Source organism: Numenius arquata, chromosome Z, assembly GCF_964106895.1.
Source record: "Numenius arquata chromosome Z, bNumArq3.hap1.1, whole genome shotgun sequence".
Classification (NCBI taxonomy): domain Eukaryota; kingdom Metazoa; phylum Chordata; class Aves; order Charadriiformes; family Scolopacidae; genus Numenius; species Numenius arquata.
The window spans coordinates 64579067-64599973 of NC_133616.1; the positions used below are offsets into that span (position 1 = coordinate 64579067).

General features: G+C 42.9%; 1 protein-coding gene across 1 annotated transcript in view; it reads right to left on the bottom strand.

The window, feature by feature from the left end:
• The window catches only part of EPB41L4A (erythrocyte membrane protein band 4.1 like 4A), a 131784-nt gene extending 126120 nt beyond the window's left edge, over positions 1 to 5664 (bottom strand). The window contains exon 1 of the mRNA XM_074165933.1: positions 5566 to 5664. Within this exon, the coding sequence (XP_074022034.1) occupies positions 5566 to 5664 (99 nt within the window). The remainder of the gene's footprint in view (positions 1 to 5565) is intronic.
• Positions 5665 to 20907: the final 15243 nt, after the last annotated feature.

A 20907-nucleotide genomic window follows, 5' to 3' on the forward strand; every position in this document is an offset into this window, starting at 1 on the left:
GAATCTGCCTTGAAAGTATCTATTGATGAATACCAAGCAGGGCAAAAGAAAGAATATAATTTTGTACGCTTGAGCTTCAGTATTACAGTTTAGTAATTGCTGCAGGTGGTAAGCAACAGCAATCTACCATTAAAAAGATTTTTAGGATTTCTGAGATAATGTACCCACAAAATTAAGAAAATTTCTCACAGAAAGATGCTTTCCTTTTTAAAAAAATGTAAAAGTATAAACCAGCAGAAATCACTACCACAAAGAATACATTCCATATTCACACAGCAAATGACTACCAATTTGACTTTTAATGCTAACTTGCAATTAGAATAATGAACACAATGTAAGATCTTTCTATTCATAGGGCTCTATTTCCTGCTGACATGTGCATTCATTAAGCATTTTCACCAGGGAAAAAAATAGGAGCCTGCCATTCCCATATTGACTCCATGGAGTCTCCAGAGCTAAATTAGATTGATCCCAACGTGCACCCCACAGTTTATGTGCATACTAAATTCTGAAGGCCTGAAACCTGGAAGATTTGGAACCGTTCAGATTCAAAAAAAACCCCAACAAACTTCACTGGGGCATGAAAAAAGACTAATAATGCCAAAGTAATCCCCAGAACACTTTCTACAAAATGGCATATTTACCTATCTCACTAAATCATACTGCCAATTATTCCATAAGTTTCTTAACAACATGTATCACAGCCTGATGAACCCCCTCATGTTTTTTTTACATATGAAGTCATGTAACACAGTTCCTAGCATCAGTCACTCACTATTTCAGGTATTTGGGGGGGGGGGGGTGTGCGTGTGTGTGTTTATTTTTTAAACCATGTTGAGATGTTGAGGCCTGTTTTCAGATTGCTGGATCTAATTTTGTTAAATTCTCAGTAGATCATCATAAAGAAAAACCTGTCTGCTTATTTCCCAGATAACAAACACACACTTTTTTTGGAGACTGAGTACCTTATACAGAGATTCGACCTCTAAGTGTACCTGACAAACCATGAAATACATCTCCGTATGAGGGGCCACATATGGAGACCCAGACAGCCCTGTATATCACAGAAGTGCCAATTAACACCTTAACATACCAAGTAAGTGGTATGGTGGCCAGAATATCACTACTAGGTGTTACTACCTAATAAAATAATGTTACGGAACATATGCTGTAAATGGAGTCTTCCAGGAAGGATTAGTGCATCTATCCAATTCATCACTTCTCTTATAATGAAACTATGCTGCTGGTCCATCACACGTGTCAAATTAAATAGAACTTAGACCGCACAAAAATAGTGCTCAGAGAGAAATTTCAGGGAATGCTTCAAAAGTGCAATGACCAGATGGCTCAAGACTAATTAGAGAGCTTGTTCACTGGAGAAGTAGCTAATATTTTTTTAAGAACTTTATTCCCACCAGAGAGATACAAACATAAAATAGAGATGTTTCATAATGTTCTTCGTTAGGAAAACAAAAACAAACATTTGCCTTAAATGAAGTTTTCAAGAAAAATAAGTAAAAGTTGTTAAATTCCCGTTACATGTACACTACAGGATGACCATTCTTTCTGAAAACAGCTAATCATAAATAGGCTTCATAGCAGTATTTTCTAAGGGCCCACAGAGGTTTCCTTGACCTCCAATAACAAGTTTGTGCAACAAGGCACACCGGTATCCATCTGCAAGGACAATTACTCCAATAACAGAGTCAAAATATGTTATGCCCACAACCCATCAATCAGACATCATGTCAAAACACTACTGACATGTCTTGTGACACCAACAAATACCTACTTAGAAGGTAGTAGAGTACCATAAAAATGCATAAATTACTGTTTAATCTATGTGAAGATGATTATTTTTCAGTTAACAGCTGATTCTTACCATATTTGTAGCAAAAGTCTGTTGAAAACCCTTTTCTTAATTGGCATCTTGAACACCCATTTTAGAGGAAAGGCTGCCCCAATCTAAGACCATATACCTTCATTAGACAAACAGCACCAGAAATATGGTGAATAGCCTCTTTTAATCCAAAGTTTTTCAGACTAACAATTGCCATTGCTTTATTATCTCAAAACATGCACTCTCCAAAATATCTCTCACTGTTAATGTACTATAGGGAAACACAAAAAACTGAGATTATGATATATTTGATGCCCTTTCCTGATTATCTAGCTATTATCAGCCTGCTGTAAACCAGAAGGCAGAAGAGCCAGCTTCCACATTTTCATACAACAGCGCTCTGACCTTAAACCACAAAGACGTAAAGGGGGAACAGGAAGACATCACTGGTAACAGTGAGAAAACAGAAGAAACACTTAGAAGTAAAAGTCAGTTTGAGCAACTACAAGGAAGAGATCACCGCAAACGCCTCCAAGAGAGCATGGCCCACGGCAGACTGGTCAGCTGCTACCAGCCTAGAGGGCTAGGAACTTTATTCCTGGCTCTGATGTTGACATGTTGCACCACCTTGGAAAAGTCACTCAACTTCTTTGCACCTCAGCTTCCCCACTTGGAACCAGAAAAAAAATCAATCCTTTCTAACAAGCTCTTTGAAATCTAGAGAGAAGAGACAAGTATCTCTAAATTGCACTCAAAGTCTTAGTCGCGTGCCACCTCTGCTCATCATTTTAATCTGAAGTACAACTTAAAGCCCACTGTAGTACCAAGAACGTGTTACTAAAACCTGTAATTCAAAAATGTCATATTTTGATGTGCATAGCTGCTGTCAAGCAGAGCAAGCCAGAAATAACTATCATGCAAACTAAGCAATGCATCTTCAAAACTCTAAATCAGTTCAGAAACAAGTATCTACTTCACGCCTTTATTTCAGATTCAATGCAGAAATGAAGTTGCCTAGGACTCCTACAGTCGCAGAGCTCAGTCTTCCACCCTTCAAAGCAAATAGGACTAAATCCACTAGCATCAATTAATTACGTAGACAGTAAATAGCCATTAAGTTGTGGGTTTTATTTCTAGCAGACATGCATCTGCTTGGGCAAAAAGAAGGGAACAAATTTGCTTGCCTAACCACTTAAAATCTCTGCTCTTGAAACAGTTCAGGATTTGTGAAACAGTACCAAAACCATATGTTTCCTGTGTAGCTGTGAACCCAATTAGAAGTCTGAAAACAAAAGAAAGATTACATCCAGAATCTGAAGTCCTAAGGATATCTTCATTTTAAAATAAAATACATAATAACATTTATAATCTATACCTTGGTGCCAAAGCTGAAATTCTGTAAAAACAAATACGAGACACTGCATTCTTAGCCGTGTGCACGCTAACAAAAGAATTAAAACAAAACATTCATATTTCAAGGTTAAAGTGCCAAATGACAGAACACGACAAACTTTAAGTTCTGTTTTACTAAGAAATAATCATATAACTTCAGTGGAAACCTGCAGAATACAAACAAGACGAATGCTCCCTGAGCAGTTTAAAAGGGCGTAAGTCAGGACTGTGTTGAAAGAGCCAGTTCTGCCCTCCTCCAGCTGTGAAGCGGACCAGGGCACCATTCCAGCCAAAGACTAACCCAGCAAAAAGGACCTTCAGCTGGACATGCACTGCTCTTCACACGCAGCTGCACAAACACTTGTGTGAGTACAAAGGCAAGGGAGAACACAATGGTGGAAACCATTGGCTAGGGGAGAGCTATGCGGTTCCTCTCTGTAGGATTTCAAAGGCTCGTGGAGCTAGAGTGCTGGGGTGTGGTTTCACATTATACAAATTTAATCTCAAAACAAAAAAAAAAATAAAATAAAAAAACCAGGCTGCTTCAAAAAGGAAGATTCTCCTTTCCCTGAAGTTCCCTGTTGTCCAGTTTCAGTGCCTACCCCAAAACGTTAACAAACTACTACTTTTCTGTCAGATCCACACACTGCTCCAACTGACTCTATGACTGCTCCACAGTCAGATTCGAGACAGAGAAGGAGCAGGTGGAAGGGGTGAAATCTTTAGCATTGTACCACATTCAGATCACAGTAAGAATGGCAGGAAACCACACCCTAATCTTAAACTAGACAGTTCCCAACACTGTAAGTCACACATTCCTAAAAAGAAGTTACATCTTCAGAGCCTTTCTTTCCCACGGGACATTAATTTTTATTAGACTCTGCAGAAACACATCATCTTTCAGGGTTTGGATTCACGAAGTTAACCGTAGGACTATCTTTGCAGATTATTCTTTTCACATACGTGTTCTGCAACTGCACATTTACAGGCACCAAAAGCATACATGCATGCCTAACATATATATGGCCGCATCTGCACATAGAAAGGGAAGTTCTTAAGAAGTGTCCAAACTTAGACTTCAAAGACCCTACGTAGGTCCTGAATTACAGCGTCACAGTGATTTGCCTGCTCCTCTGTGCTAAGCATGGATTTATGAGCCTATTTGCAGGCAGTCGATTCAGCAAAGCTTGACAATTCCCCATACACGTAGAGCTGGTAGTGCCACAGATTATATTTAAAATTACATTGTTAAATTTAGAGTCCCTCTGCTCCTCTTTGGGTCCTCCCTTCCCCAGTGGCTTCACCAAATTTTAATCATTCAAGCTGAAACATACAGGCATAAGGATTTTTATTCTTTGAATGTCTTAGGTGAGATAGATCAGCCATTTCCAATAATAAATTTTAGAGGCGCTGATTTTTTTCTTTTTCTTTTTTCTTGATCCAGTGCTGAAACCATGTTCTTATGGTGCTAATAAATTCAAGCCTCCAGCTTTTCAAACAAGGGCTTCAAGTGCCTGAGAGATGCCGTTTGCGGTCACCAGGCTTAACCAAACAGGACCAAGTTAAGGGCCTTTAGAAAAATCTCAGTTTTCACATGCTCTGTCAGGGCTCGTTAGCGTTTGGCAGACGACGACTTTGAAGGGCTCGCCCACCCCGAGCCTGCTGCTGCAGCTGCCCAAGAGCTTTTCCCACCGACCAGGCTACCGGCCACAGGGCTGGAGGGGCGGGTGGACCTCCACACACCCACGGGCCCCTCTCGGAAGCTGCTGCCCTGCCAGCCCCGGGCTCTGCCCCACGGGGGCGGGGAGGGCCGGGGCAGGGCAGGGAGCAGGGGCCGAGGCAGAGGGAGAGGGCAGTGACTCAAAGAGGTGCGCAACGCCCCGTCTACGCAGCCGCATCCTTATTTTTACTTTTGGTTTTTTGGGGGGTTTTTTGGGGGTGGTGGGTTTTGGGTTTTTTTTTTTGGTAGCACGTATAGAAAAGTGCTTTTGTCCCGAGAGCTCCGGAGCGGCCGGCACCTGCTTCACGGAAACGGGTATCTCCGAGTCCAGTCTCCAGAGCCACGTCTGCCCCACCCGCACGCCTCTTCCCCACTCATCCCTCCCTTCCGCCACCCCAACCAAAGTTACTAAGTTATTTTTTCGCCTCCCGCCGGATCTCGAAATCCCTTTTTCCCACCGCCGCTTCTCCCCTTCCCCCGTCCCCCGGCTGCCGAAAGGCGGTGGGGAGGCGCGGGGTCGCCGCACCGCAGGGCGCGGAGCCCGGCCCCCCGGGGGGTGTTGGGGGGGTGTCTCTGCTGCAGCGCGTCCCGCCGCCCCGCCGGCCGCCCTTACCTTGATGCCCTGCTGCTGGGTGGTCAGGGTCAGCTTGGACTCGTCCAGGAGCAAAACTTCGCAGTAAAATTCCTCCGGGACCGCGCAGAAACAGCCCATGCCTGCTGCGATGGCCGGGGACGGGGCGGGGAGGCGGGAAGAACCCCGAGCGGCGGCGGCGGAGGAGGAGGAGGAGAGGGGCTGAAGAGCAGCCGGGGCTTGGGCCGGGCCCGGCTCCGCGCCCGGCTCCGCGCCCCGCCGCAGCGGCTGGAGACCGGCGGCTGCTACGGCGCAGCGCCCAGCCCCACGGGGCGGCCCGCCGCCGCCATCCCGCGGAAGAGCCTGGACGGGGGGTGGCGGGCGCTCCCTGTGGGAAAAGGGGGAGGAAAAACACACCGGCGGCTTTTTAGGAAGGAGCCCAGGGCGCAGCCCTCGCCGGCGGCTGGCTGTCACGGCGGCTCCCCCGCCGCTGCCGCCCCGGGGAGGTACCGAGCCGCCCACCCGCCCCGTCACCCAACCCGTCCGCGCACGTTTCCGCGCCTCCTCTTTGTGTGGAGGAGTGAGCGCTGCGGAAGCCCTCTACGCCGCCGCGGCCGGCGAAGCAGGGGGGAGGTCTCCCCGACCGGCGAACGCGTTCCGGCCGCGGACCCTGCTAGTGGAGCGGGGCGGCGACGGTACCCGGCGGGCGCGGGGCTGGCATCCCCCGGCTACCCGCCGCCGTGTAGGGAGAGCGCCGGCCGCCGCTCGCCTCCTCCCCCGGTAGGGGCGGAGGGAATGGGGGGGGAGCTCCGCCGGGAGCCGGGACCGACCCAGCCGACGGGCAGCCGCCGGCCGCCTCCTGCCGTCCACCGCGCAAGGCTCCCCCCGGGCGGGCGAGCGGCGGGAGGACAAGGGCGGCTCTGAGACGGAGGCCGGCAGACGGCACCTGCCAGGGCCGAGGATCCTCCGCCGCCTGTGGGATGGATCCTCCGCGCCGGCCCGACCGGCATCGGCACCGGCGCAGCCCGCGGACCGACCCGCAGCAGCGCGCCGCGTCTGACGGTACCCCACAGGCATCCCAGGTCCGGAGACGGACCCTCGCTTGCCCTCTCCCGGGCCTCAGCGGTAGGCGGGGGGGGGGGATGCTCCCGGTACCGGTCCGCCCCACACCCCGGGTGCGGCCGCACGCCGCGGCACCACTGACCCCTGCTGGGCCGCGGGGGCGGGCGACGTGTCCCGCCGGGGTTCGGCTGTGCTCCCCGGAGGGTGTCAGATCGGGGGGCGAGTGTTGTCTCCGTACTTCGCGGGGAAGCGCTTCAGAAGACACCGGTAAGGGTCCAGGAGAGGCTAACATTAGAAGTAGCTTTGGCAGGAAATGTCTTCTCTAGCATGCTGTTAAATACTGAGCTGGCTGCAGATATATTTGACTTTAAGAAGCAAGAGATGTACAGTATTAAAAAAAAAAAAAATAGACAAGGCAAAACATAAAAGAACTTGCAACTGCCTTTGCAGTTGCTGTCTATAGTTTCTGGAGCACCCCCCAGTCCACCTTGGTATTTTAATTGCTGCAGGCATCTATGTCCAACGATTTTTCCCCCTTAGGCATAAAGTTAAGCCCTTATCCCACAAGTGCCTGTGCATTTGCTTAAGTTTGCATACATGAGTTGTCCCATTGAAGATCATACAAAATTTGCATGTGCAAATTTAAGAATATGCATAAATGTTTTTCTTATGATAGCTACCTTGCTCATATTGCATACGAGAGGGTACAATGATATTTCTCACTTGACAAACCCCACTAAGTATGTAGGTGAGTAGCACAGAGAATGATAACTCTGCTTTTAAACACCTGCCCTAAATAAAATCCTCCTACTCCCAGGAAATATCACTTCTGTTTTCTTGTTTGGTGCAGGTAGTGTTTGAACTTGGGCAGTGGGGTGTTAGGATCTCTGTACCCATCCTGTAGCTGCAAAAACAGTGTTCCAAGAGCACTGTGAACATCAGGACAAAAAACATTATGTATGTTCACAAAAACACAGCCTTTTGAACAACTTAGGGAATATGAAGTCTTGCAAAAGCTAAAAAATTCAGGTTCATTACCTCATTTGTTGGACAATATATACCCAATGAAAATGTTATCCAGACAGCACAAGAAATTTAGACAAATTTATTCCTGATTTTCTAAACACATTTTTCAAACACTCTGCTTTCCTTCTGACAGCGGACAGTTTTCTAGGGAACAGATGGTTCCTTTTTCCCTCTACTTAGTCTATTTAGATCCATATATCACGCACATGATGACATAAATTACCCCCTAAGTCAGTTAAAGTCATTATATATGTATAAATCACTGATTAATCAAGCGAGAGGGAGGGCTCAGTGAACTCAAACCCCATTTTAAAACCTTTAATTATAATTTAAGAATGGCTCATATAGCTACATCGCAATCCCACAGCTGAGTAGTTTAAATCAAGACTGGTCTTGGTTGTAAGCAGTCCAGGTGAACTATTTCCTGTCATCTGTTTTTGAAGATCGATTTCATGCTACTGCGCATTAGCTGATTGGTCCACAGGCAATATTTAAAGTGGGCACTCATATTCAGCTGATACCAACGTTTGGAGCACTAACATATGAACTTACCTCCTAACCAGCTACTGACAGTACTCAGCCACTGATTCAGCAGCAGTACCAGAACCTACTATTTGAGGTAAAAGTGGGGGAGGAGGTCCTGGACTGAAGAAGTGAGAAAATTGACCAGGGGAGCAGAGGAAGAGGGGATGGGATTTACACTGTGAACCAGTATGAGCTCTGAGAAGGTCCAGAAGGCAAAATAACTGTTATTGGGCAAAAATGTAGGGCCCAAGCTTTGCTTGGAGCTCCATACTACATAAGACCAGCCGTGCCTCAGTATTTCAAGTATCAGGCCAGCTCACAATGTGTGAGAAACACAAGATAGTCATCTGTTTTCCAAATCCATTAGGAAACTGAACTCCTTTTTACTTCTCTCTACAAGAAAAAACCCAGGTCAAGCACCACAAAGGAAAACTTGCTGACATAAGCTGTCATCACGCAAACACTTACGGACATGTTTAACTCAGACATGTAAGTACAGGACCAGGGCATAAAGGCATTTTTGTCCATTGCCTGTTTGATGAGGTACCCAGTGCAATTCACTGTAGCCACTATGATTCAGCACACCTTCATTAAAATGATCAGTTTTAGCTGTAATCAAGTATTTTCAGTGTGGTCTTATAAAGAAGACGCTGCGCACCACAAGGACCTCTATATATCAAATGACCTACATCCATATTCTAAAGTATCAGCAATGAGATTAACTGCCCAAAGGAAGCAGGATAGCATATCTGGTTTCTCACTAACTTTTACACAGTTTTGCTCATGAGCATTTGCTGCCAGTAGTTGAACATGCAGTAAGGGGCATGTTGACCTGTTTTAGCCATTATCTCTGTCACTTACTTATCACTGTTATTTACTGATCTGTAGAGGTGGAATTCCTATGTCTTCTCCATGTGGGCTTCCAGGGGACCAGTGAAAAGTTAAAGCAAGCCACAGAGCAACCTCTTAATCTTCCTCCTCATGTAAAAACAAGTCTCCTGGACTCAGCTCCCTGCTCATACAGTAAGCAGAGAAAAGCACTGAGGTCTAATGCAGGAAATTTGAAAGAAAACAGAAAGCAAGAGCACATATCCTGTGGGCTAAATGTACAGCTCTGAATGCATCTGCCATTAAAGAAAAAAATCCTACCATGAGTACTGTTCAGCAGTTATTGACCAGTAGGGTCTGGGGTGTTTACAGAAAAAAAAAGGTACAACTCCTTCAGTGGCACTTCACTGCTGTGGCTCAACGTGTGCCCACCTGCCCATAAAGCACTGCCTGAGATGTCTGCAGTCCTTCCAAAGAGGTTCTCCACATGTTCAACATGCTATTGAGACCTATACTTGCTTGTGTCTCTTCCGCCCAAACAGAGGACCAAAGCAGGCAATGGAACAAGAATCATTTCCACACATTTCCATTACAATGTTCAGAGGCTGAAGTTTGAGTGTGTTGGAAATGCGCGTGAATTCACATTTCTGGCTTCACTAGTGAAGGTTTTCCTTAAAACACATTCAATCATGGATACTATCATGTAATGATTTCTCCAGATTCTGTGTTACTACTGCACATCACACACATATACGGCCACTGCCCAGTAACAATCCATGGTGAAAAACATTGTAAAAATAAATTTATTCATATATGATCATTTTTTTATTTCCTCAAAAAATGTGGTAACTTGACATTGTACTGGGTGCAAGACACTTAGAGAGCTACAGAGAGCCCTTAAAGTAAGACATGCCAGTCAAGAACTGGCAATTGATGCCAACATGCCAATTTAAATATGAGAAATGTTAAATTAAGGCCAATATTCAGATCTACAACACAGTGATAATCAGAAAAAAAAACCCACAGAAAACTACTTAAAAGGCCACAAAGTATGCTTGAACAGCTGATTAAATTTATTAGGACTTCTATATCAATAAAAGCCTTGAGAACCTTGGAATTGACATAGCACTGAGTAAAAATCCATTGTTCTTCTTGTTTGCTTGTTGTTCTAGGGTCTTAACAAGACCCTAGAGGATTGCAGCACTGCAAACACACTCTTAATAATTAAGGAAATCATAAACATCTCTCACTCCCTGATTTTTTATTAAAGAAAATATGACATTAAATATATCTTCTCCACCCAAAAATATAAAATAAAGCTTTCAGGATATTTATTGTAAACTATAGAGCTAAAATTAGAAACTGCAAAATCTGTATACTTCTATCAAAGCAAGAAAATTTTCTGTCTTTAGCTACTGTTTATTGAACCTGATTTTGTTTGATGTGGTTTTACAGAGTCTCTGTCAAGATTTTGACAAGTTACCCCTATGCAAAGAAGAACCAGATGATCCTGTTTTATTTTGCTTATGCTCAGCTTCCTCGGCAGAGCTTAAATATGTTTTAATACTAAAGATAATTGAGTGGCAGGATGTAACAATCTAACAGCAGGAGGAAAAAAAAAAACAAAAACATTCTCTCCAGGACTTAAGTCATGCTCTGACAATTTAGATTGATACCTTGTGGCCCCAATCAGCAGAAAAATAGATGCTGTGAAGATCTGTGGACATTTAGGAGGTAAGCTGCCTGTGGAGAAAAGAATATATTTTTCAAAGAATACTATCTAATGATTAAACTGTCACCTTTATTAGTAAAACAGGACCAAGTAGACCCATGCTCTAGCACAGAAAAAGAGAAGATTATTGTCTCCAAACTACCGTACTTTTTCATATCACATTAGAGGCGCTCCCAAGTATATCTTTGGGGTAAGACAACGAGCAATCATATGCCAAAACCTTCATGCCCAGGGAGGTGGTGCTATGCCTCTTCCAAGGTACTAGACACACTCTGATATTCTTCTAAAGGGCAGTTGTTCTAATACACTTAGTGAAGCATCTTTTATCCCAAAGATAGGCTGGCCATGCTGACTGGCAAATTTTAAGGGACTCAGGTAATCAATCTGCTGTCATTTGAACGTGGGGCTGTTCAAACACAACAGAAACTCTGTTTGCCTGTAACTATCATCTCTTCTTTTTTTTTCTCTTCCCCACTTTCTGAATGCAAGCTGGGGGGACGGCGGGGCATCATTGCCAAGAGATCCTCAGTCCTGCTTCCCAGAGGGTCATTAGACCTCTGCACACCACGGAAATAAACCCAGGGACTCACTAAACCTAAGCAATGACTGTCGTGAGCCGAACATAGGCTGAGAGGATTCCCCTAGCCAGAACTCCCAAGCCTGTTCAGGGAGGCAACCAGTCAGGACCTAGTTAAAGTGAAAACAGGTGCCAATTAAGATGAACATTTTAACAGGGAGTGTCTCCCACCCATAAAAGAAAAACTGTGTTTATGTAGACAAGCCATCAGTAGAAAGCTCGCAAAGAGAAAATTACTGACTACTGTTATAAAGTTTATTAAACTCATCGCTGTGAACCTTAGTTTCAAAAAAGTCAGTTCCAATTTTTTTTTACAGGTATTAGATTTTTATTCAGTTTGTCTTTTGACATTGATATTACAGCCGCATTCACAATTGAGATCTTCAACTCTAATCTTAAATACAGTTTTTAAATTAAAGCTGTTGTTCTCATATAGCTAACTGAATTTCTACTATTGTGAGATCTACACTAAAATAATGTCAGCAGTAGTATGCAGCAAGGTTTCGAGTTTTGGGTAATCTGAAAATCTAGATATTTTCTAATACAGTTTGTACAAAGGATTGTCCTTCCCGGAAAAGTAGTCCTCTTTAGCTGCAGCTGGAATGCAGAAAATGCAGTCATTGTCTGGAGACCATCACCTATCGTGAGCTATGATGAGATGGGAAGGTGATGGGATGCTGCAGGTAATCAGAAGAAAATAATGTTTTCTTCAGTGATTACACTCATCTATGTTGATTTCAAAAGCAAAAGGATTGCAGCAGCTCCTTGCAACCGATCAAGGAAATAACTAGCTTGTTGTGTATCTTGTAGACTCAGAAACCTGATAAGTGAAAATACAGACTGAAGCATGTCACATGTAGCCCGCTGTGACTTCCTTTCGACTTTCCTTTCTATAGTCAGAGGATGGGAAGGATTTCCTCAAGCTCCTACACCAGTCACTGAACCTGAGTGATGCTCAGCCTGCAGAGGGATTGCTCCAGTTCAAAGTCAGAGCAGACCACTAAGCCACCACATTGGTTTTCTGTTTATCACATCCCCTTGAACATGGGGAACATTTATTGCTGCATAGCCCAAGAACTCGCTCTGATAAAGTGTATTTTCTGGAATTATCAAGTCAGGCCAAGTAGCAGGAAGATCTGGAAAGTTTGCCCCTTTCCTGCGAGTTTGTTTGTATGTGTGGTTACACCTGACTGACATGTTTGTGTGTGCATCATTTTATAGCCTTTGATTCTCTTCTTACAACATAAAAAAAATGTAAAAGAAAACTGCATGGGACAGGAAATCCCTTAATAATCCAAAGAAGTTAAAGAATTCAGCTTGGCTTCAGAAAAAATTTTCTCAGCCCCTAAATTTATTTAAGAAACTGGATGCGGTAAATACGAGATTCACAGCATTTTTAAAGTCCTGGCACTGCTCCATTTCGTGTTTTCATAGTGTAAGTCTGACCTGGACTTTAAGAGTACAGCAATACTTACTGGTCCTCATCATTCTGTATAGCTAACAGTCTAATTTCTTGCCACCCCACCTTTGTGTTCAGGTAACTTGGTCATGCTAACGTTAAGCTGGCTGAAAAAAAACTCTATTTCCAGTATAGGGGAGGAGAGAGGAAAATACAAAGAAAAGGCAAGTGAAAGAGGAGGAGGAGAAACAAGCTAGCCTGTCTGTTGTTGGGATGACAAGAACTGCAAAGTAAGAATACAATACAGAGGCGAAAGCTAGGAATACAAAAGAAATAATGAGAGGCACATCAGAGCAGAGAGAAACAAAAGGAGGAAAAGTGGAGGAAGAAAGCACATAAATTGAAAAACAGGAAGAGGATGAAAGCGTAATAAGAATGGTCTAAGCAGGAGATGCTTCTGTAGGAGCTTGGGGGGCCAAACAGGGACAGAAAGACAGGATCAGACTGGGTCATGAACATGTAAACAGCTTTGATGGAATTGAAGTGCAAATGCTGCTTGCACAGGTCTTATCCTCCAATGTAACATTTTGCCTTGAAGGCAACTGGAGTGTGGTCTAGGCGCCATGGGTGTTCCTCCCCGTTATCTGCTTCCACAGCCCTCCTGTGCTCCTCACAGTCCCAAGCTGCCCTCCTCGCCTAGTATCTTACTTTGCTACACGGTGTAAGACAATTTTAAAACATGTGTGTCTGGTGTTTCAGGCATTTTTCACAGAAAGAGTGGTCGGGCATTGGAACAGGCTGCCCAGGGAGGTGGTTGAGTCACCATCTCAGGATGTGTTTAAGAGACGTTTAGATGTGGTGTTGGGGGATATGATATAGGGGAGAACTTTGTAGTGTAGGGTAGATGGTTGGACTCAATGATCCCAAGGGTCTCTTCCAACCTGGATGATTCTATGATTCTATGATTCTATGCGTCCCACTGTAACTCCTCCTGACAATGCGGGTTAAACAGCAAGGCGTATACTAGTTCCTCACATAAAGTCAAATACATTTCTATTCCTTGTAAACAAAAATGGATTTTGTCACAGTCTTGGAGAGCAACACATCCTACATTAGATGTTGGGAGATGATCCTGACTATCTCAGTGTTCAAGTGTACACCTCTATGCACACTATATATATCATACACAAAATTACTGCAGCATGAATATTCATATGTTTTCTAGGACACAAAAGTGGGAATGTTCCTCAGCTAACACAACATATAAAAGGTATTACTAGTCTAATATATGCATGTTTTCAAACCCACTACATTACAGAACAGCACAGATTGCAGGAGACTGATACAGCAGTGCTCCAAGGATGTAAGAGCTCTGTACACAGCATCTGTGAAGAAAAGATTAATGAGGTTAAACCATTCCTTTCCTACTAATGCTTTTACAGAAAAGTTATTCTTTACTACCTGATAGTCATCCATATTCATAATACCAAGTTCACTGATAATGTTTCCATTGCTGCTAGCGCTGAATGATTACAATGAATTCTTAATTTGCTTGTGCGTGCATTTTATATCGTGTCATGCTCTTTTGATAGGGTCTGGATTCCTAGCATCTTACTTCATTGCCAGAACAGCATACCTGAAATACCATTTTGAACGGTTGCTTATTTATACCTTTAAGTCTGTTAACCCAACGGATGATTATAGCCAAGTTCTACACCATTCCTTGCATATTTATAGGTATGTGTTTGCACAGACTATAAGTTTACCAATTAAAATTTAAGCCAAATTATGGTGCACTTCTGTTTGCTTCTGTCTGTACCATCAAAAATTAATTAATAGATTGTTAAAAACCAAGTAGAAGTTTTTCATTTATACTGCTCTTTTTATAGAGGTGTAAAGAAAACCAAGAAGGCTATATTGACTGCATACCAACCATTACCAATGCTTCAGGTGTTTTTTTGTAAAAGGTGTAAGGAGAGGCAGGAGAGGTGGTTGAAACAATTTTTGACCTTTTCAAAACAATTATTGGGTCTTCTAAAGTGATTGTTTCAGCTACTACTTCGAAGCTTTGCAAGAAAGTATGACACTGCTCAGCTTGGTATCTGCATGAAATTTCAGGACCAGGATCCCATTTCAGGAACAAATTTAAGAAGCTTACCCGCTTCTTGTTCCTTCCTGTGTAATCCTTCTGGTCTCAGAGCAACCAAGTTTCAAAGACAAGCAGAACTTTACTGGGTGCAGGTGCCCAGATGCTGGCAGGGAGGGTCTACAGGAGTGGCCTCTGCTGGAAGAGGATGAGTCTGCCACACACACAGACAGTTCCAAACAGTTCCATTCAGGTCCAAAGGACCCACCACAGGGCACAGTTGAGCCTTCCGGCCAAAGTGGTGGTGACTCCATAATAACATACTTAAGAAAGGGGAAAAACACTGCACAATAGCTGTGAGAGAAGAGAAAAAGCTGAGAAAGAGCTCTGCAGACACAAAGGTCAGTGAAGAAGGAGGGGGAGGAGGTGGTCCAGGTGTCAGTGCAGACATTCCCCTGCAATCCATGGAGAAAACCATGGTTGAACAGGTTGTGCCCCTGCAGCCCATGGAGCACCATGGAAGAGCAGATATCAGTGCTGTAGCCCATGGAGGACCCCACACTGCAGTAGGTGGAAATGCCCTGAAGGAAGATGCAACCTATGGAGAGTGCGCTCCAGAGGAGCTGCAGCCTGTAGAGAGGAGTCCACATAGGAGCTGGGTTTCTAGCAGGACCTGTGACCCTGTGGGGGACCCACACTTGAGCAGTCAGTTCCTGAAGACAGTAGCCTGTGGAGAGGGTTTTTGAAGAATTGCAGCCCATGGGAAGGACTTGCATTGGAACAGTTTGTGAAGGACTGTATACCCCGTGGAAGGGATCCCACACTGGAGCAGAGGAAACATGAGGAGGAAGGAGCAGCAGAGAGGAATTGTTATGGACTGATCACAGTCCCCATTCCTCATTCCCCTGTGCCGCTAGGGGCTGGGGGAAGAAGGAGTTAGAAGAGTTTGGAGTGAAGAAGAGTAGTTGAGCCTGGCAAGAGGGGGTGGGAGGAGTGTTTTAGGTTTTGTCTCTGTTTCTAACCATCCTACTCTATTTTTTAATGGCAATGATTTAAATCAATTTTCTCCAAGTCAAGTCCGTTTTTCCCATGACAGTAACTGGTAAGAGATGTCCCTGTCGTTATCTGGATTTACAAGCTTTTCTTCTTATTTTCTGCCCTTGTCTAGTTGAGGGGGGGAGTGAAAGAGCAGCTAGGTGGGCTTCTGGCACTCAGGCAAGGTTGACCCACCACAGAACTGATGATAATTCAGCTGATGTTTAAGTGAAAACTTAGGATTATGGTATCAAAGAATAAGTTTGGAAGGGGTCTCAGGAGCTTTCTAGGTCAAACTCCTGCTGAAAACACAATCAGCTATGAGGCCAGACAAGGTTGCCTTAGGGCATTATTCAGCCTGGTTTTTTAAAACCTCAAAGGATGGAAACTATACAGCTTTATACTCCCACACAAGTAAATGACAGCCATCAAGGCAGAATATTGTTTGCATCTGTATACACATGCACAAGACAGCCACCAAATCAGGCAGCACAAGAGTTTGCATGAGTGTTTGAACATACCAGGGTCCTGTGACCACAGGGCATTTGCTTCATGAGCTTCTTCAACACAGGTATGCCTGATGTCTTTGGAAAGCCTCATACAAGATGGATAATTTGGCCATAATCACAAACAAAACTCATTAACACTGTAAGCTTTCATTTTACCTTCTGTGAGAGCATGAGTTTAGGTTCGTGGAGTAAATCTGAGCAACTGAACAGTTGCTGGGTTTTGAGATTATTAAAACACTTACAGAGTTGGCCACGATCTGCACAGCATTTGTGGGATTGTCCTGTATATTTCTTCATAGGCAGAGACACACCTGGTAAAAGAATACTGAGAAGTTATTCAGTTATAATTAAATTAGTAACATTGTCAAGAGTTTGATTGCTGGTTAGTCAGGATCTTCACTTTATTGGGAGCAACACTTAGAAAAATTTTCCATACAATTTTTTTTTTTTTTCCAGGGTGTCCCTCCATGGTATCAGCTTGCTCACAGCAGCTTGCTTTAGTGAAGAATATTTTTTATTTTCCTCTTCATCAAGGGCTCAATGCATTGGCAAGACCACTACCATCTAGAGGAGAGACAGCCAGAAGACGTGATCCTTGAAGCCAGTCTAATACCACCATGCATCTTGTGAAAGCTGGCTTTAAATTACCCAATAGCCAGTCATCAGGACCAAGCAGAATGAGTTCAGGGTTTAAACACAGGGCCAGAGAAGTCAATGGTTCTTTAACTCTGGAATTGGTTTGTAACATCTAGAGCTGTTTTTAATGCCTGCAGCTGATCTTGCATGAACTCCTGTTATACCTCCTGATATTTCATTACTCGGTCTTCTGAAGAGCAGCAAGTGCTCAGTACCTTACTAGAGTGAGGACAGTAGTTATTCACTTTGCAGAGGATATATTATAACACAGTGTCAGTAGCAGAACAGTGGATTATAAAAAATAGTCATTTCTATTCCTATGTTTCTCCCTCCTAGTAAGGCAGATTCAGTGGAAGCGCGTTTAGCTAACTATGCCACCTCGGAGGGGGACTTACTGTTCCAGGTCACTCTCCCACACATTGCTTTATCTGAACTGGTCACATAAAAATTATTTTCAAACAAATATGATTTCCAAATGAAGGATGTTCTTTCTCAGCAGTCTCCTGGGGCTATTCATTCATCAGCAGCCTAGAGAGAGAATCATGAGGTTTGGTTTTACATTTGCCTTTTGGAAAAGAGACTCCCCTTTTTCTGCTGTGTTGTTAATCAGCTGACAGAAAAGATCCCAAGAACAGCAAGGTGCTCTTTTCAGGTGCTTCTATTACTATTCTTCCCTCTCCAGCAACTTGTGTGAATGGTTACAAGAGTGTTTAACTGATTGTTTTACACAGCGAAATCCTTGAGCCATGACCCATAAAAACAGTTGTCTTCTTCACAGGGTGAGTTTGCCACCAGAACATTTTCTTCTGACACCCAACATCAGTTACCACTGCCTCCAGAACCAGCATCTGCTGTGCACTGATTTGCCTTCAAGTTTCTTTTTCCTTAAATATCCATAATTTCCCACTATAGTACTAAATTTAAGGAGATGAATTTCTGATCCTCTGTGATAGGAAACTCTAACATCTACTTATAACAATAACAAACATTGTTAAAAGTAATCATTAAGGGAATACAAAACAAAAAAATTAGTATTTCAAAGCACTGTGAAAACACAAAAATAACTGATAGATCCTCACAAAGAAGAGCAATTGAGATAGACAAAGGTCACTATGCTTTTCTATAACTGAGAAAACTGTGGTGCAGACAATAATTTCACCAGGGAGTTATGCTGTCAGTGGAAGAGTAGGAATTATATCTCATATGCCAATCTCTTATCTGTAAACAAGTGGATTATTGCCTTTTGACATGCCATTTCTCCTCATGTCCTTTATAAAAAATGCCTATGCTTAAAATACTAGTGAACATGGTAATTCATGACTTCTGAAGAGAGTGTGTCATATTAACAGGCCCAGAGCATTATAAGGATATATATACATTAAACCATATTTTAAAAAAGGAAGATTTCAAATCTCAGACTATCAAAACCAGAAATAGTTAAAACTCAGTATGCTGAAATTCATTCTTAGTGTTTGTTGTTCCATTATTTTTAGTTTTACTTTGGTTTTCATGTAGTAAAAAAATCCTATATGTGTCCTGTGATAATTTTAGATTCGTAGTCCCACAGGTCCACAAGGATAACATTAGTGGTATTTTTCCCTGAGGAAAGCATGTTTAGAGATCTGGAATTCAGCCTTGAATTTTTTCTTCTTACACATGGAAACTGTGGTAGTGAGGTTGTGTGTGAACCAATCTGTGTCTGTGCTATAAATACAAGAAATCAAACATTAATTTGTCGTTCTTTTCTCAAAGGCAGAATAATGTGTTCCTGCTTTGTTGTGTATAATCTAGGGTCTAAGGATCAACCCAATTTTCCTCCTCCAGAGAGGACAACAAGAATGAAGACAATCAACAGAGCACAAAATGCATGTAACATATGCATTATGTAACTGGTGTCCTAAGTGTCTGGAAATTATCTTCTGTGGCATTAATTAGACTGCAGAGTGAGGGTAGGAGATGTGAACTGAGTCAGCCTAGCCAACAACAAAGCAGCATATTTACGAGAGTTGCTGATGCTGTCGCAAGAAACTACTTGGGAGTAAGGACATGCCTCTTCTTCTCATGGATCTCCGGCTTCTGCAAACACAACTCACACCCATCTATTTTGCTGTGCCATAGGACCTGCATTCTCAGTTGCATCTTTCTGCTTAAGAACTGGGCATTTTTTTTTCATTTGCTCCTGGCAATGAAGTTGGTTTGATATGACCATAAGAGTAAAGCCCACAGCAAAGCCCTGCCTGCTCCCTGATGACAGAAAAACAGCCAGATGATGGTGGGTCCTGTCTAATCACTTCCAAATGGATCATTTAAAGACAGTCTTCAGATAACAACTTTCTACTTAAGTATCAGGAGTGTGACTTTCACACAAAGAATCACACAATCCTAATATTATACTGCTACTCCTCTTTGCAGAAGAACAGGCAATTTTTCACTTCACAGTGTTTAAGCTGTACATCCATAATGAAAACCAAAGTCTCATTTCTGAGTTTGATAATGTTGATGTATTTTCCTGTGCTTTTGGTTCTAGATATAACAAAATATGGGTGTTTAAAATTAACAAAAACAAAAACAATGCAAACACTACTGGGTTATCAGGTACATTTTGTCACCAAAAACCTATCATGCAAATATTCATTAAATTTGTGGTAATAAAATTTCTTGTGGAAAGCTTTTAAACACCTTGAAAGAAATCCAAAGACAACACCAAAGTCAGAGGTGCAGAAGAAGACAACTGAATGGTAAATGCCAATAAACTATATCGGTAATTCTGGAAGCAGATTTCATGAAAATAGCTTTCTAATAGCATTTATAGCATGTCTAATGAAGGCTTCTGACACTCCACATCTTATTCTCCATTCTTATATAGTACTCAACCATAGCATTATAAGAAAAGTAAAGAGGATGCCACCACAAACTATGCTATTAGAAAAGAAAACAACAAAGAATTACGTATTTTCCTCCTTTTCCATGAAAGCTGGAATATATTTCCAAATAAATACAAAGGCTGATATTTAACGTCTAAACTTATCAGATAGCTGGGGGGGAGGTCACCTAGTAAATTATGAGACCAAGTCTGTTCAGTTTTCCATGTGCACCCAGCTCAATGAATTTTATTCAGTGCTTGCTGACAATCCTCACAAGTAAAACTAGTCTGATGAGAGATAGCTCCAACTACTGGTGCTGTTTGTTTTGTGGTAGACAAAGTGACATTATTTTGAAGTTGATTAATATTGGTCATTGCAGCCAAATGTCAAGTTGAAATCGAAATGATCTGTCACAGCTGAGTTACTTGCCAAAACCAACTGACAAGGAGCCAACATTTCTCCCCACCTTCACAACTAAAGGGACATTGCCAAGATAAAAATCTGATTTAGAAAGAGATTTTTCCTTTTCTTGTCATGTTAACACCATATTGTGTCACTGAAAATATAATTTTTCCCAGATTAAGTTCCTGTGTAATTTGTTCTGTTTTTTTATCTTCTACTGACTAAGCTCAATCACTAAAGCAAGTTAATGAGTTTCATACCATTTTGCTCGTTCTGTTCTGTAACCACAAACAAGTTTGTTGTCTTCAGCTTTCAATACTGAAGAAAAATAACTATTTGGGAAAAAGAACAGCGTTTCAAAATTAAGTCAAATATCACACAATCACAGAAAGACAGAAGAATTGATGTTGGCAGGGTCCTCTGGAGATCATATGGTCAAACTCCTCTGCTTCAGCAGGGTCACCTAGAGCTGCCCAGGACCACATCTACATGACTTTTGACTGTCTCCAAGGGTGGAGACTCCACCACCTCCCTGGGCAACCTGTGCCAGTGCTCGGTCACTCTCAAAAGAAAAAACTGTGTTTCCTGATGTTCAGAGGGAACCTCCCGTGTTTCAGTGTGTGCCAGTTGCCTCTGGTCCTGTCACTGGGCACCACTGAACAGAGCTTGGCTCTGTCCTCTCTGCATCCTCCTTTATATACAT